The sequence below is a fragment of the Panicum virgatum genome, chromosome 1N, assembly GCF_016808335.1.
Source record: "Panicum virgatum strain AP13 chromosome 1N, P.virgatum_v5, whole genome shotgun sequence".
Lineage (NCBI taxonomy): Eukaryota > Viridiplantae > Streptophyta > Magnoliopsida > Poales > Poaceae > Panicum > Panicum virgatum.
The window spans coordinates 8356269-8374075 of record NC_053145.1 but is presented as its reverse complement, the minus strand read 5'-3'; the positions used below and the strand labels follow the sequence as shown (position 1 = coordinate 8374075).

The 17807-nt window shown below is 46.0% G+C and overlaps 1 protein-coding gene and 1 long non-coding RNA gene across 2 annotated transcripts in view; one reads left to right on the top strand and one right to left on the bottom strand.

Annotated features, from left to right (window-relative positions):
• LOC120655012 (disease resistance protein Pik-2-like) overlaps positions 1-9172 on the bottom strand; it is a 37495-nt gene extending 28323 nt beyond the window's left edge. Inside the window, exon 1 of the mRNA XM_039932732.1 lies at positions 7579-9172. Within this exon, the coding sequence (XP_039788666.1) occupies positions 7579-8661 (1083 nt within the window). The 5' untranslated portion in view covers positions 8662-9172. The remainder of the gene's footprint in view (positions 1-7578) is intronic.
• Positions 8411-11386, top strand: LOC120655014. The gene is made up of 2 exons (XR_005667249.1): positions 8411-8550; positions 10800-11386. It is a non-coding gene; the product is annotated as an uncharacterized LOC120655014 (long non-coding RNA).
• The last annotated feature ends 6421 nt before the right edge of the window (positions 11387-17807 follow it).

Sequence of the window (17807 nt, the reverse complement as noted above, 5' to 3'; positions counted from 1 at the left end):
CATCGGATGCACCGATGCTATGGGCATCGGTTCTTCCGGTGCTACTGGTTTCAGTAGAACTCCTCCAATTCAGCGTTTCTTTGAGTTCTTTCTTCGTGTTTTGCTTTGCATGACCTTTTTACTTCATCCCTGGGATTTAGGAATGTTCACTTAACAAAACCATTAGTCCCATTGATTGCGTTTCATACAATCACCAAAATCATTCGAAATGGCTTAAATGGTGCCATGTTCGTTACACTCACCGAGATTTGCACTGGATAGCTGAGAGAGCACTTCTCTTGCACCTCGGGCACACCCGCGACCTCAGGTTTAGGGAGCTCCATCATGATCAGAGGAGGAATATCGTCCAAATTGGAACACCACGCCGTGAGTCGAAACACATCACGTTGAACCACCATGTCAGGGTGGACGACACAGTGGGCGCAATAGTCGCTTAGCACTACTACAGAATTCATCATCACAAACACTTTATCACCGCCAGTTTGGTTTGAACCGGCGGTATTAGACTATCACCGCCGGTTCTAGTTGGAACCGGCGGTGATACGAGAGTATCACCGCTGGTTCGTAAAACAACCCGACGGTGATGCCTGGTGAGACATCACCGTCGGGTCGTAACATGACCCGACGGTGATACGAGCTCATCACCGCCGGTTCGTGTTACAACCCGACGGTGATGCCTTTCCCATTTTTTTTCTCTCCCGATCCCTCTTCCTGTCCCACTCCTCTCCTTAGATTTTTTCATGAGTCCTTATCCTTTGCCCCCACCGATGCCCCCCAGAACCTGCTTCTCCTCTCATCCCCATCTCCAACCCCCTGCGCCCCTTCTCCTTCCCGTCCCCGTCGGCGCGCGCAGCAGTGGAGGCGCGGGTAGCGGCAGCGGCAGCATGGGCTCGGTGGCGCGCGCAGCAGTGGAGGCACGGTAGCGGCAGCAGCGGCGTGCGCTGCAGCTGCGGTAGCGGTGTGGGCTCGGTGGCGCGAGCTGCGGCTGCGGCGGCGTGGGTTGCAGGGCGTCTGGCAGCAACTTGGGTGCGCAGCTATCGGCGAGCGGGGGCGCTGCTCCCCCCACCCTCTCTGGCAGCGAGGGCCGCTACTGCAAGTGGGGCTACGGTGGCCGCAGCACGGACTGCTACTGGCACCTGCGCCTCCCTCCGTTCGTCCCCCTGATTTCCTTCCTTGTTCCTCCCCCTGATTTCCTTCCTTGCCCACTTCCTGATTCAAGTTTTGATTTGGATTTCAGGTCAGGATCCATCGATTTGGATTTGGCTATGGACGAATGAGTTTTGGATTTGCCTTTGCTCCAATCCGCTACCCGGCAGCGCGCGGAGGGCGAGCGCGCGGTGGTGCGGTGGCGCTGCATCCTAGCAGCGGCAGCGGCGCACGAAGCAGCAAGAGGAGCATATTTTTTCAATTTTTTTTTGATTTGTGACGGGGCAACACCGCCGGTTCTGGAACCGGTGGTGATGCTTTGCACTATCACTGCCGGGTCTTGAACCGTTGGTGATGGCCCTCTTCATCACTATCGAGTTAAATCCAACGCCTCCCCAAACCGGCGGTGATGACTATTTTCAACCGGCGGTGATAGGGGTTACTGGAGTAGTGTAGCAACTGTGTAGTAGTTTCCAGCTCACAAGCATGTGATGGTATGCCACAGAACTCGATTTCCACCTTTGAGGATAAGGCCGCCACTAAGGTGTTTTAGAAGCGCGACCACCGCAAGACATGATGCGACCAGGAGGAATGCATAAAGACTGGCCCTCGATGAAAATTCTTGCGACGAATAGATCGTCAGGTGAAATCAAGAGGAAACATGCATGTCCAAGATTATGGATGGACAACAAGTCCTCCTTGATCTCAACCCGATAAGCAATAGAAGAGCAGCAGGGTTGTTAGAGACCACCGAGAGGATGAGGGCATGCTCGGCTAGACGATCTTCACGTAGGGAGATACTAGCCAAGCGGCAAATCACACGATGAGGTGGAGGAGGCAGCTCACCCTCTGAAACCCGACGTTCATCCTCACCGAAGGTGCCACAGCCCAAGAAAAAAAAGGAAGAAATGAATTTTTCCCTGCCGGGCCCACCCGTCAGCCTCCTTCCCTCTCCCCTCTCTGTTTTGCCTCGCCGCGCGCCGCACGCGTCGCCGCCGCCGGCCAACCCCGCCACGTGCCGGCCATCCTCGACTGCCGTGACGCGCGCGTCCTTCACTCACCTTTATTCTTCCACGATGACACCGCGGCCTCATCCTTCCCTTCTCCCCGCAAACCCTAGCCCCAAATCCCCATTGTTGGCGCCGCCCCCGAGCTCCTTGCCGCCGCCGATTCGCCGCCCTCGGTGAGCCTCTCACCGATTCCTTGCACGGGGAGCTCCCTCTCACCCTCCTCCTCCGATTCCGACGCTCACCCGGCCTTGGGCTTCGTCGTGCAGGGCCGCTGCCACTCGCCTCGGTCCACTGCCGCCCAACGCCGCCGCGCCGCCCGTCCGTTGCCGTTCCTCGCCTGCGCCACCGCCGGTGAGGCTCGCCGCCACCTCCTTCACCCCATGCGCGCCTCCCCTGCCCCGCTTCGGCTCCGCTTCGCCGCTTCGCCTGCCTTGACCCGGCCTGGGTGCGGCGCCTGCCCATGGGACCCACCTGTCGGCCTCTGGCCTGGCGGGTGTGGCTGCTCTCGGGTGGACCTAGCAATTTTTGTTAGGGTTTCTTTAGGTTTATTTGTGCTGCAATGTTGATAAATGCGTAGAAAATTCTACAGACCTCGAAAAAATGCGAAACTTGTTTTGTTGGATTCATATCGCTGAGATATACTTAGGAAAAATGTTGTTTTGTATGTTTCACTACTGTTTGTTAGGGTTTTAGTGTGTTTTTGTTTGCTCTATCCGAAAGTGGTTTAATATAGAACTTTGTGCAAGAAAGTGATAAAATGGCAAAACCAGTTTGGTTAGATTTGTTTTCATGCCCAGTATCTAAGATAATTTTCTTGGATTTTTTTAGATAAGTTTGCATGCCTTTCCCGATTTATCTTGCTTAGAGTTGCTGAAAATTGATCTATTTATGATTACTTATAGGAAAATGCTTTTACTGCGAAACCAATTTTCATGAGTTCCTTGTTTAGTTCTCTGCATGCTCAAATTGTTTCATGATTTATGCTTGCTGTTTAGTTTATTCCTTAATTCTTGCATCGCATTCATGCATTTTAGTGACCGAGCCGTCGGAGGTCGAACCCGTGGAACCCACCGAGTCCGTGGAACCTGAACCCGGAATCCCGTTCGTGGTCGAACCTGAAGTTAACCAAGGCAAGCAGCTAAGCATAATCCCTTGCACCTATTTAATTTGATTAGTTTAGTTATCTCACTTGGGTATTGTTGGGTTATATATATACTATGTACGTATTACATTCTTGTACCTATTTTCATGCATTCTCCTTCCTTGATTCGTTTATTCATATCCTTGGCACCAGTTAGACAGTTAATAACTAAATATGACTAGATGCTTAACCCTGCTTAGAATACTCATATTGCTTGCTAGAAAGGAATGGTTTGGAGTATCACACTTACCTGATTATCCTTGATCGCACTTGAGCATCTGGGGCAAGTGGAGTGCAGTATCGAGATTCGAGCTTAATGTTAGGGCCTAGAGAATGAAGTCACATGGGCATAGTCCGCTTGGATCGATTAAGGACCGAGTGGACGACGTCGGTTTTGAGCACCTTTCCGTGCTACCACATATCCAATATAATGGTACGGATAAGCCAATTACCTTCTTTGACTTGATCATTGATGTGCAGTCCTAGATACGTGGCTACGGGCTATGCAGAGAGGCTTAGTGTGTCCCCAGGTGGGTGTAGGAAAGTTTAGAGACGTCCCTGGTGGAACTAAGTCTCTACTCGTAAGCTAGGTGTGAGGTTCAATGATCGAGCCTTGTTGGGAATGGCTGACGCGAGTATCCCCTTATCCAACTCTGGCCGGTTGGGTGAGTCGCATGGTCCTTGCGTCGTGTGGGTAAAGTAGTACACCCTTGCAAGGTTTTAATCAATTCGAATTGCCGCGCTCTCGGTTATGAGCAAGCTGTTTAACCCATGAACTCCTCATAGAATATCGTTTATGATGGGTTTGGTTCATGTTACAGCTATGATCAGTTATGGATTATATTACTCTCTTAATCAACTAAAAGTGTTTGGGGTTGGGCAAGATCAATTAATTCTGATAGGTGATAGTGTAGAGAGCTAATACTTATGCAATAATTACTTAACCTTAAAGCTTTTACTTGAGCCATTGCATGATCCTTGTATATGTAATTGCGTAAGTCTTGCGAGTACCTTTTGTACTCTGGTTGCTTTCTAAACCTTGTTGCAGGTGAGCCCAAAGTGGTGTTCGGCCACTTCTACCCCACTGATCCAAACGCGGGGGAAGAGTAGGTCATGGTGGCTGTAATGATATCCTTGAGCAATGCATCATTACTTTAGTAAGTCTTTATCGTAATCGAGCTCCGTGAGAGTATGTAAATGCAATAAACTTTACGTTTCTGTTTAATATGACTATCATGAGCCCAAGGCTTGTAAGTGAAGCTTGAAACCCACCTATATTGAACTTGTAATATTAAGTTTCGAACTCTGTTTTTGTAAAACTGCTCTTTGTGGTCCTTTGGTGATGTATTCGTTTGTAAACGGTATGTTTATATGCTGAATCCTGGGCGTATGTTGGAGCACATACAGGGACTACCGGATTTGATATTATTTTGGATGAATGACGTGTCGGTTATTCGTGTCTCTAGATGTGGGATAACACGTGGCACGCTCTCCGGCAAGCACGTGTTAACTCCCATCTGGATGATAATGACCGGCGGTTCGTTTAAAATAGTATCAAATTGGGCGGTTCTCACAGAAGGTGTAGCATAGATCACCAGAATCCTTCGGGGTGGGCGAGGGTGATGAAGTCGGGGTGCTCCAATTGTTGTGTCGCTTGCGGGAGCGCCGCCTACTCTGGCCAGACCCGGCAACGCCCCCAGGAGCGACCATGGAAGCAGCTGGTGTGGTCACCGAAGGAGCTTGGTTCACCAGCAGCAGTGCGCATGCGATCGACTGTCAGACGGGTCTGGGATGGTGGCCCCTCGGAGGAGCCACACGCCATTCTAGGCAAGTGTATGTAGCTTCGATGACCCGTAGCCTGTCACCGAAAGCATCGGACGCTGGAACGACATGACGCCACGCTTTGATGAGAAGAGAAACAAATGAAGCACTTTCCACAGAGGTCAGCAGGTACGCGTCATTGAAGCTAGCTCTCCAACCGACGGGACTCCTTACGCATACGGCGACTGATCACAAACCTCCAACCATCCGCGTCAGGTCCGGGGTCGCGCTGAGGTCTCAGGGAGTCACACAGCTGCAACACAAGACGAGGAGACACCCCGCCAGAGCACGCCGGAGTGGGTGGAAGTGAACCTGCTGGCGCCGCCGGGTTTGGAGCGGTAATGCTTGCCAGTAGGGCCTCCTTGAATGTGGGTAGGGTACACCACTGCCAAACAGGGGGGGGTATCGTGACACCAGTGCAGCTCCTTGCTGCGGCCAGGAGAGAGGGAACAGGCTACGGAGGTGGCCGCCAGGATCAAGGTGAGCGCCGGCAGGCTGGTGGGGCTTGTGGCATCAAGGAGAGGAGGGGATGAGGGTGGGAGAGGTGGAGTGGGAGGTGAAAGAGTCGCCATAGCATACCTACTTGCTTACTAAGTGAACGATACTAGGTCCGAAGGAAGGATGAAGTACAAAACTGTAGCAAAGCAAGAAATGAAGAAAGAGCTTAAAGAAATATAGAATTGGATGAGTTCAGCATGAAGCAAGGCACCGGTTAAACCGACGTCTTGAATTTAGTAAGCGTCAGTGTACTTAACTGTGCATTGTTGAGGCCAAGTGAAGAAGAGCTAGTGGCACCGGTTAAACCGACATCAACTGTCAGTTAAACTGACATCATGCATCAGTGCAATGCCAAGGCAACATAGTTATCAAGTCAAGAAATGACTGAGGCGCCGGTTAAACCGCCACTGTTGAAAAGAGGTGTCGGTGCATTAGTCTGACCATCGTCCAAAGAGCATGTCAAGAAGCAAGTGACGAAGCCTTCAACACCGGTTGAACCGAGGTGCGTTGGTGCAATAACGTCAATAATCCAACGGCTACTACGCACATGTCAGTGCAGACCCAATGGCTATATCTGAGCAGGCTGACCGGTTCAGCCAACACTATGCAGGTTTTACTAGCCGTTGGAGTAACAACTCTGTTGAGTTGGTGGTCTATTTATACGCCTCACCCCGAATCATTTGAGCTTGCTGGAGTCTTGAGGAACCCCAAACACACCAGATAATGTCTCCAAACCACCCTTAAGCTTAGTGATCACATCTTTAGTCCTTAGCACATCTTTGAGAGTGTTAGTGCTAGGCTAGTTTGTGAGAGAGTAAGAGAGAGCAAGGTGTTGCGCCTTGTGTGCTGGTTCTAGAGTGAACCACAACTTGTATCTCGATGTGCCGGACCCTTGGAGCTTTGGTGGCTCGCCGGCAAGTTATTAACCCCTACAGCTTGTTTGCTTGGTGTGGAGCGACGTTGACGGCTTTGTGCGGGGGACGTGGAGACCACCATCCTTCATGGATAAGCTCCTTAGTGGCAAGCGAGATCAAGGTGTCCGGGAAACTTAGCGTGAGCCTTGGTGGCCTAGCCTTTGTGGCAAGTTAAGGGTTTCCGGAAGAGACTTGATTGCCGAGAAGCAATACTCTCGATTAAGTGCTTCAACAACTCTTTACGTTTCCGCAACTCTTCTTACAACCTGTGTGCCTTTACATTCTTAGAGTAACATCTTGCTAGGATTGGCTATATGTTACAAAACTCTTTTGGTATGAGGATTTCACACTAGTTGAACTACAGATGCATATATAGATAGCATAATCTAGTTTATGTTTTATGCAAACTTCTTGAAGCCGTAGGTTAAGATTTTAAGTTTGTCTGATTCACTCCTGCCTCTCTTAGGCTATGAGCACTCGATTCCTTATATTGTGTTTTCTTTCATCTCCATAGAAACTAAACATTTTAGACATATCAACCTTTGACCCGCCAATAATTAAAAAAATTAAGTAGACAGTATATTTAGAACTTTAGCCTGATATGTGTGCTTCTATCATAATACAAATGTGTTGCATTTAACTATAGAAAATAGTTCGTGATCAAAATTGTGTTTCGGAGACCATGCCAGTGTGCAAAAATGTTGTGCTTATATGGACATGAGAGAATATAACAAGTGTTTAGGATGGTACGAGATCTAGATTTTAAGTCTAAATAAAGGATGAGGACATTATTGTACAAGTACTAGCTAGATTTGAGATCTAAACGTGACTATCAGAATTTATTAGGGGTGCAAATAGGTATCCAAATAGGTGGGGTATTCACCGTTCCTTTTTAGTTTAAAAGTTTGTACTAGTTTCGCAAAAATGAGCTTTAGAAATAAAAGAGGTGGTGGATATCTAAAAGGTACCCATTTGCACCTCTAGAATTTATGATGAAAGTAAGGAGTAAATATAATTATGCTATGCTATCGACCAATTATAAGCTTACCTTTTTGGAGAAGGCACAAAGAAATTGTTGTTGCTGAGATAACTGTCTGAGCTCTGATACTTGGTATGGCTCCCCTGCGCACAAAAGGGCAATCCCTAACTGCGGGGTCGACACGACTATCCGGCTACCATTCTTACGGTCTGGCAGGTACGTTCTGATCACATCCCACTCTGCCACCGCGAATACATCTTCCAAGACGACAAGGTACCTTTGCTCTGTCATTTGCTGCATGAGCTTAGCTTTGATTGAGTCGTCCTCCGTAGCCTCTGCTTTCATCCTTGTCCACAAATTCACATCTACATCTGCTTGGTGAGAGCTTGCATAGAATTGAGTCAGCAAGCTCTTCACGAACTCATCGTGGTTGAAGGGATGCATCAGCTTCACCCAGGCGCGGCCTTTGAATTCTCGGCAGATTTTTGGGTCACAATAGGCCTTCCTAAGGATGGAGGCCGTCCCAAGATCACCTCCTGTACCTCCCCACACGGAGATAACATTAAGGTCATCATCTTCACGGTCGATCAACTCTTGGAGGTTGGTGAAGTTGCGCCGTAGCTTCCCATTAGCCTCCCACACATCGGATAGGCTCCGGAATGCTGATCGGTAGGTGGCATCCGGCTCCTCTGCCGGTGGCGTGGCAGCGGCAGGCTTGATGGCGTCGCGGATGGGGAAGTAGCGCGTGTGTCTCAGGCTCACATCCTCGACCCTGGCCTTGAGCTGCTTGATCTCGGCGACCGCCACGTCCAGGGGCAGCGGTGGTGCGCGGCAGTAGAGCGTCTGCCACACACGCCGCAGCCACCCCCAGGGCGACTTGTTGTCAAGGTGGACGACGAACTCGACGCAGTCCTCCACGTCGAAGGCCAGGTAGCGGAGCTGCCTCACCCAGGTCAGCTCCACTTCGTTCCCGGCGCGCTCCCTGTTGGTGACGCGGAGGAAGGACTGCATCATCTCGAACTCGCCGGTGATGAACACCAGGTCGTTCTGTACCTTGTCCTTGAGCCTCCTCTCCTCCTCTACCGCCGTCTTGACCAAGCTCAGCGTCCCCTCCACCGCCGTCTTGGTCAACCCAACAGCGAACTCCGCCATTGTTGCCCTCTCGGTTTCTTTGTCCTCTTTTGTTTGTGTTTGTGAATACTGAATACTCTTGTGGCGACGGGTTGAGATATATGGTGAGTTGGTGACACACCAGCTCAATTCAATGAACCTGGCTATAAGAATAATAAAGAACACCACGTACGTTCTCACATGGGTTTCATATATCGATAACGATGTAATATCAAACAAAAGGAAGAGGACGTAAGTGATCACATCCGAGGCTTAAATAAATTGCATGATTAGAGTGTTTGGTGCATGTGAAGACCTTAGTGGACAGAGAGTGTGTGCGCGCTCTACCTTGACCTAGCTTAGGAGGCTTCGGACCTTTCCGGTGGGTGACGTTGATAACCCTCCGATTGGTGATGTAGAGCGGCTTCAGCAACTCGCACGTCAGGGGATGCAGTCACCCCTTTTTTAGCGAAGAAACTCCGTAGTGGATGTTGTCAAGGTGACGGGAGCGTGACTCTGGCCTAAGTGCTAATGGCTCATTCCTTGCTTGGCAAGAGCTTTTCTGACGAGCCTAAGGTGGTCGTGACTAGGGGAAACTTGGTAGCCGAGAACGCTCCCTTTGTGGAGCTTCAACATAAATTAGAAGGACGCATTTTGCCCCCAAAGCTGTTTTTGCGGGTGACCGCAAGTTTGGAGAGACACAGTCGATTTTCATCAATGCGGTGGACCCCATACCCACGTGATGTTATCAATTCCTCTGCCGACCACCTCTCTCTCTCTCAGATTCCCTTTCCCCTCTCTCTTTTCTCGTTCTTCCCCAGATCCGCCCCCAGGGCGAGCGGCCCGATGCCGGGCTCCGACCTCAGGGGAGCAACGCGGCAGGGAGGTGCGGCGGCGACGGCAGCGCCGCTGCGGCGCTGGGAGCTCCGCCCCCCAGCGAGCCTTCTCTTCTCTAGATCCAGCGAGCGCTGGGGCCGGCGGCGCTGGGGGAGCTCCGCCCCCCAGGGCGAGCGGCGGCGGCGCTGGGAAGCGGCACGGCGGGGAGGCGCCGCGAGCCGGCGACGCCGGTGGCGGCGAGCCGGTGGCGGGGAGGAGGCGCCACCGCCGCCGGTTTGTTTTTTTCTTTTTTTATATAATCTGAACAATTTTTTTCTACCTCATTTTGTTTTGATGTAATTTTTATCTAATTAACTTTTGCACAATATTTTTCTCGTTAATTTTTCCTCTATCTCTTCAAAAAAAATTTTGAAAATTTTCCATCTCTCTTGAATTTTTTTTTGAAATTTTTTATCCTCTCTAAATTTTTTCTTGAAATTTTTGTTAATTTTTTTTAGAAAAAGACAAAACTTTACTAAAAAAGGAAAAAAATAACGGTCTGAAAATCGACCGTAGGAACCCTTCCCTACGGTCGACCGTAAACTATCCTACCCCCATTTTGCCTACTAATACCATAGGATACATTGTTGCATCTCTTCCAAGGAGCAGCTTTCCCTGCTTTGATCCCTTTGCTTACCATACATAGCTTCCACATGTTTATGAAATGGGAGGGGCAAACCCTACTGATCGATATATCAAAATGGAAAATGATTCGTTCAGCTGCAGTTACCTGAGGCTACTGTGGCAGCAGCTTGTCCTCACGGCAACAACTACTCCCTCCGTTCCAAATTATAATTCATTTGATTTCTTTATCCCAATTTAATCCCTCATCTTCTTCAAAAATGTATACAAAATATCACTTCTTTTATTATGACTTACTTTATTAATAAAAGTTCATAAATTTGACTATGTTTGTTGCACATATTTTTTGAATAAGATGAGTGGTTAAATTTAAGATAAAAAAATCAAATGAATTATAATTTAAAACGGAGGGAGTACCACAGATCCCGCATGAGCGTCGGTTTAAAAAAACAACTGCGGGTTTTCAGTAGTACCATGTCAAATACTGAACACCGCCGGTATAGTTTGATGGCATTTTCACCGTGGTTTAATACAAGAATTGACGACGTAAATAGCATTAACATAGTTTGTTCTATACAGGAACTGACTCCAAAAATTACTTATTTGTGCAGTGAACTCTATTTGAACACCTTATCTATAATTATCACCTTTCCCATTGGTTCTCGAGTAGAAATACCTTATTTGATCGGTTTAGGATTCTAACACAGTCCTCATCACTCCAGTTTTGCAGTACGCGGTCGCCCTCCATCCACTTGGCCTCGCGCTGACCATCCAGACTCCTCGTCCTATAAAATTTATCTGAAGGTGACATGATCAGAGTGGTCTGTTGTTGTTGTCGTCGTCGTGATGCACGCAGCTACTGTTTCGCCTGCTAAGTATAAATTGTACAAAAAAATCTATTCCAAGATGCCAAGAGCGCTCTGTAATTTTGAACCCTTTTTTTCCATGACATGTCTTTTTGGGAGAGGGGGCGTGACAGAAAGAAAATGACGGGGACATAAAAGTCGTGGTAGGTGGTGGGCATTATTGGTGATAATCTTGGACTTGCATCGGAAATTTGTGGTTCTTCTTATTAATATAAGCAAGAACTTGTCCGGATCTTTGAAAAAAAGATTGGAAATTTGGAAGTATGCGTGGCCGCCCGAAGGTGTCGAAATGTCAGAGGGCCTCGAGCACACGGGACTGACACAATAATCTACGATGGGTGGGTGCATGCCAGCATGAGGCGTTGCCTAGTTTTTATTTAACAAATATAGCTTGTTGTCAGCTTATTTTGATTTGAACAGAATTGAAAGCTAGAGCTCTTTTACAATGGTTGGTGGTGCCTCTTGATGCCTCCCAAAAATAATTAATTTAATTAATTTGAGGGGCGGAAGGGTACTGTTGTAATTCGCCAACCCCCCCCCCCCCCCGAAACCCCACGCCCCCCTCCTCCTCGCACCAAACCCACGCCCGGGGCAACTGTCCTGCCTCACCCAGTCTCCCCTGGCGGATCGCCGCCGCCGCAGCCGCCGCCGCACCCTTCCCTCGGCCCCGCCTTTGCTCTTTGTGTCGACCGCCCTTCCCTCACTCCCGCCGCTAAAGGTCGTCGCCCTACTCCGCGCGAGTAGGGTTTGGACGCCGCTGGTTGTGTTCCTTACTACATTGCCGCCTGCGCTTGCTTCGTCAGCCGACAGCTACCTCGTTTTTGATCATCTAGCCAAAGGTACTTGGACGCCGCCTTCTCTTGTTGTGTGCCTTGTTTTATGATTAGATGATATCTTGTTCAAGATGGTATTCAATGATTGTAGCGAAATTTTTTGTTCGTAGTCTGCATTCTCAAGTGACAGTAATTATACCTCCTGCATGTATAAGAATTGTAACCCTTCATCTGTTTGTTCCATTAATGTATATGCCTCAATCTGATTGGCTTCTTGATTACAATTGAAACCCTTCTTTAGATTAGTGTCCTATATATTTGTGCATCACAACAATATAATGTCATTAGCACATTTTATATATAGTGGTCTACAATATATATATTTTGTCTATCATCATTCTCTCTACAGTCTAACTTGTATAACTTCACAGTACTAACATGACTGTAATAATATTGTTCACTTCATGTAATTGGTCTGTATTGTACATACATCTTAAAGTTTACTGGTTTTACTTTTTACTAGTTCTGGTTTATATTACAGTTCAAACAAGTGGCTATTGATATGTTGCCTTTGGCTCTGCTGCATCTAGTTCTCTTAGCTCTATTGTATCCAGTTGCTTATGCCTTTTTTGAGTTTTCCCTATTTCTCTTCATCTAAATCACCCTGAAATTTGTATTAGGCTAACTATATGTGAATTATATACATCTCATTGGTCTTTGGGTTTTATACTACAATCTTTGATTTCAATGTTTATGCAGCATAACTGGAATTATTCAGTATACTGCAATCATTAATTTGTTTAATATTGTTGATGGATGCAGGAGGAAATGGCGGATCTTGAGGCTTTACTGGAGTACAATGAAATTGTTAGGAAGATGTTCGCAAACGAAAATGAAGGATTTCAATTTTATAACACATACACACTTGGTAAAGGATTTAGTGTGAGGAAAAGCTATATTGAGTGGAACAGTGAGCACACTGAGCTAACCCTTCGGAGGTATGTTTACAGTCATCAAGGTTACCGTGAAGAGATCGAAGTACGTGAAGAAGGAGATTAAGAAGCAGAGGCCACAGGATATAACTCGTGTTGGATGCCCTGCAAAATTTGTAATTGCACTGAACAGGAACACCGGGCAGTGGTACGTGAAGAATTTTATCGATGAGCACAACCATCCGCTGGTTCCAGCCGACCTTGGTTGCCTGCTGCATTCACATCGAAAAATCAGCGATGCGCAGAAAGCTGAAATTGTGGAGCTGGGGGTTGCTGGAATCCGCAAACACCAGATTTTTAAAATTATGAAAATGTAGTACGGTGGGTAAGACAAAGTTGGCTATACATCAAGGGACTTGTATAATTTCTGCCATCTCTATAAGCAGGATATAATTGTTGATGGTAATGCTCAAACAGTCATCAGTCACCTGAAGGAACGACAAAACAGAGATTCTGAGTTCTTTTTCAAGTACATGACTGATGGGAAAAGACACGTGCAGGGAATGTTCTGGTGTGATACTCAATGTATGCTTGATTATGCAGCATTTGGTGATGTCGTTGTATTTCATAGCACCTACAAAACAAATCGGTACAACCTGCCCCTTGTGCCTTTTGTTGGGGTGAATCACCATCACCGCACAGTTCTTTTCGGATGTGGAATTATTTCTCATGAGAATACTGAGTCATATGTGTGGCTGCTGAAAACATTTACCGAAACTAATGCTCAGAAGCATCCTGTTTCCGTGATCACTGATGGAGACCTTGCTATGCAGAGAGCAATCAGTGTGGTGTGGCCAAATTCACCGCATAGGCTACGCGGATGGCATATTGAGTTGAACCTAGTGCGAAATATTCACAATGATACACTGAAGGGTGCGTTCAGGGTTTTTTTGTATGACCTTTGCTCCATAGAAGAGATTGAGAGGAAATGGCAGGTGTTCCTGGCTGACAATAAGGTCAAAGAGGACTCGTGGCTTTGTCAAATGTAAATGTATGAGGTGAGGCAAACCTGGTGTGCTGCGTATCATGTAGATCATTGCTTTTTAGGATTGAGGAGCAACCAACGGAGTGAGAGCATGAACTCTAGGCTTCAGATGAAACTGGTGTTGACACCGGATTTTGGTAAATCCAATGTAATAGAAATTATTAAGCAATCGGCTATTCGTGTCAATATGAAAGCCGGTAGTCAAAGGTTGTTATCAATGAAGCCGGGAGCTTGCTTGTTGGAAATTCATACGTGAAAGCAAGGGAAGCAAGAAGCTAGCAGGAGCTTACATGCAAGTATGTGAGGTTTATATGTAAGGGCAAGAAGCTAATAAGACTTGCATGCACATGTGTGGTTACATCACGTGAAGAGTATTCCTTAATCAAATATGGTTAGCACCTAGCCGGATTATTTTATTATTGATTATGGAGGCAAGTCATGGCAAAGGAAGCTTCGCATACAAGAAGGCCAGGAGCAACACGTGCATGGCAAGATAATTGAATAAAGGAAGCATGTTGCCGCACGGAAAAAGGTCCAAGCTGATCTTACATGCAAATTTACCTGTTAGCGGATAGATCGGATAGCGGATAGATCGGCAACCATGGTTAACAGTTCAACAGCCACAGCATGTGCTTCAGCAACCGCAGCCAATAGTTTATCTTTTACAAAAGCCAGCAAGCTATCAGATACAGACGTTGGTCCCTTCAATGATGAGTTATCAACCACAACAGTCAGGCGGTTACCAATCACAGGCATCGGCTTATCAGTTGATGAGTATCAACGAACTACATGGCCAAAGTGGACAACGAAGATAAAAGAATCGAGTCTGAAAATTTGAATTCCCGAATAACTGATAAATCAGGAGACATGGATTATAAAGTACAAAATTCGGTTAACAAATTCAAAGACGAAGACCAATTTGGAGAAGAACATAGTTTTGAAAAGCCTCACGAAGAGGAAGCTCCAGCCGTTGAGAAGGAAAAGGCCGAAATTGGTTTGACTGAATGGGTAAAGAATAAAAGCCGACCTCTTGCCCATACGTCAAAGAAGAACATGAGAGGTCTGGATCAATGGAAATTGCTATGCTTGATGGCCGTCTGCCAAGAGTGGCCAATATTTTATTCTTCCAGCCTGAAGTAGTCGATGGATGGATGGAGGTTGCAGAGGCAGGGAAGAAGATGGTTTCTTGGAATAATTATTGCCCACCTCCCAAAAATATTACTGCTCAGAATTATCGGCTACTTGGAGATTATTTTCCCTGGCATCCAGGTGGACAAGAGCTGCATACGGACATCTAAAAATACATGCACGAGCTATCTTGGGGAAGCACCTATCAACGGAACCGAGTGTTGGGGTTGACGACACTAGTGGAAGCCGATCGGCAGGAACATAGAGCCGATGGTTTGCCGGATGGCAAGGAAAATATCGGCTTGCCCCAAAGACACAAACAGAGATGTCGGCTCCCATATTCTTGTTGCCACAAGACAGGCCGATTGCACTAGCACAATTATCGGCCAGTGTTCATATTGCCATACGCCATTAAAGATCCAGTCGCTACTATCCCTGCTACACGTCATTGTGTTGAAACTATAGTTGGCTACGTGTATTCTGCTCAGCAGTGCATCAAATCGGATCAAGCCACATGAAGGTTTATCAGGGTGCTGCATTACAATATGTCTATGACAGGCGCAAGGAAAAATCGTTGCACTGCATCATCATATTTTGCGAGAAGCATCGGCTTATGACAGTTAATTTCAAGAGAGCAAGTGAAAACACAAGCATCGGGCCTGGAAGCAAATTGCGTTTATTTGCTTATTCGTCCTCTGCTTGCCGCATGCACCTGGCTGATGCCCGTTGCTATCGTGTTCTCCTGGCCACATGATTCTGTTGGTGACTTGCTAAGTTCCAGGAGAGGCCGGAGTCCTGACATGCGCCGATTTTTCTACAAGATGTTGCGCAGCCATCTGATCTATGCCAAGTATAAGGTGGTAAGGAATCGGCCTGTGGTGTGCATGCGTAATATTTTGGGCTACTGTTGAAGCAAATAAGAGAGGAATAAGGAAATAAGACAAAGGGCGATATGAGTGAATAAGCTGATACAAGGTGGCCGATGGGCGTTTGAAGACACACGTGGCATCCATCTTGCGTGTAGAAATCGTCATCGGCCAGCAAAATTCTAGAGAAGGGATTGGCTGATGATAATGTATGGGACCGTCTATATCATGCTTGGGTGATTTGGAGGCTTAGTACACTCGAGTGATTAGAAGGAACAAATCACACGAATCATAAACAAGAGAAATTGAGTGAAACAGAAACAACATTCACTCAAGTGACAGTAGGCACCAAATCACACAAATTACATATTGCAACATAAGATGAGCGATTCATAATACTAATGTCACACAAATCAGAGAAACAACACAAACCTAATAATCTTGTATCAAAAAATTCAAAATTAAGAAAACATAATTCAAAATTAGACAGAAATTTGTATGCAATACAAACACAGAAATTTTGAGAGTGCCGTAAACCAAACAAATGCCAGATCCATATAGCAGAAACAAATATCAAAATTGGATAGAAATTTCTATGCAATACAAACTCAGAAATTTTGAGGGTGTCGTAAACCCAACAAATGCCAAATCCATATAGCAGAAACATAAATCAAAATTCCATAGAAATTTCTATGGAATTCAAACACAAAAATTTTGAAGGTGTTATAAACCCAACAAATGCCAGATCCATATAGCAAAAACAAATATCAAAATTTAACAGAAATTTGTATGGAATTCAAACACAGAAATTTTGAGGGTGTCCTAAACCTAACAAATGCCAAATCCATATAGCAGAAACAAATTTGAAAATTCGAAAATAAAAATTACACCAAGATATAGAATATATGACAGTTAAAGGCACACTGTCATTATAGCAAAGTTGAACTGTAAGTTGAAAGAATATGTATGAACAGTTAAAAGAAAATAAAAAGGTTGAATGTAGCCTAAATTTTATTTGAACCAGAATCCACATTTTCCTGGGGAACTCAGGGCAGATGCAGAGAATGAAAAAAAAAAGGAGAAGAGGGGAACAGGCGGATAGGTGGTAATAAATGGTTTGCGTGCGGGAAGAGGAGACTGGGAAATGAACAGACCAAAAAACAGAGAAATAACACTGAAACCAAAGCAGAAGCCAAAACGCCGTGGGGAGAGTTTCATCAGCAGTGAGACTATAAGAGGATAGAAATAGAGATGGGCTGAGTAAAAATAGAAACAGCCCATAGGAAGCCAGCAGTGCTTTAAAAAGCCCACACATAAAAAAAAATCCATACAAATAATAACAAGGCCCATGCAAAGCAATATTAAAACAAGCCCAAGTAAAAACTTTAACAGGGCCTGCAAAGATAACAAATACAGGCCCAAGAGAAAAAGAAGGGGACAAAAAAGGAAAGAGGAAAATAGAAACATAAACTTGTCCTCCAAGAAGCAGTCAGCGATCAGATCTCAGATACAGCGAGGAAATCAAGCAATGGGCAAAAGCAAAACCTGAGGACAAAGGGGGATTTGGGGAAGACAACTGAGATAAGTAAAAGAGGAGATGGAAGATCCAGAGGTAAGCTTATTACTTACTTGTAAACATTCTTTACTCCACAGATCCTATCGTGTCTCTTCTCAATTAGACCAACAAACAGAAATCATAAACTTGAAACCTGCAAGGATTACATGTCGAGTAAGAAGATATGACAGATAATTTTGCAATGTAAAAATTGTAAATTGCAGTGGTAACTGGAATCAAGTTAGAAGGGGGAAAATTTGTTTCAATTAACTAGTGTTTTTTTTTGAACCAAAGCAGCAATCAATATGAAATTGGAATGCAGCGAGGGTGAGGTACAAGGATGGACAGAATCAGCAAAGCTTCCTAACATACAATCAGGTATTGGTGGGAATGGCAAATAAGAAAATTAAAGAATTTGTTAATCAAAAAAGAAGCACAGCTAATGGGAATGTAAATTTTGGAATTGCAGGAACTTGAAACAGCAAATAAGATGTCATACATGGAGAAACAAAAGGAACTGCAGGATGGCAATGGACAACTAAACAATTTTAACAGCCAACAACAG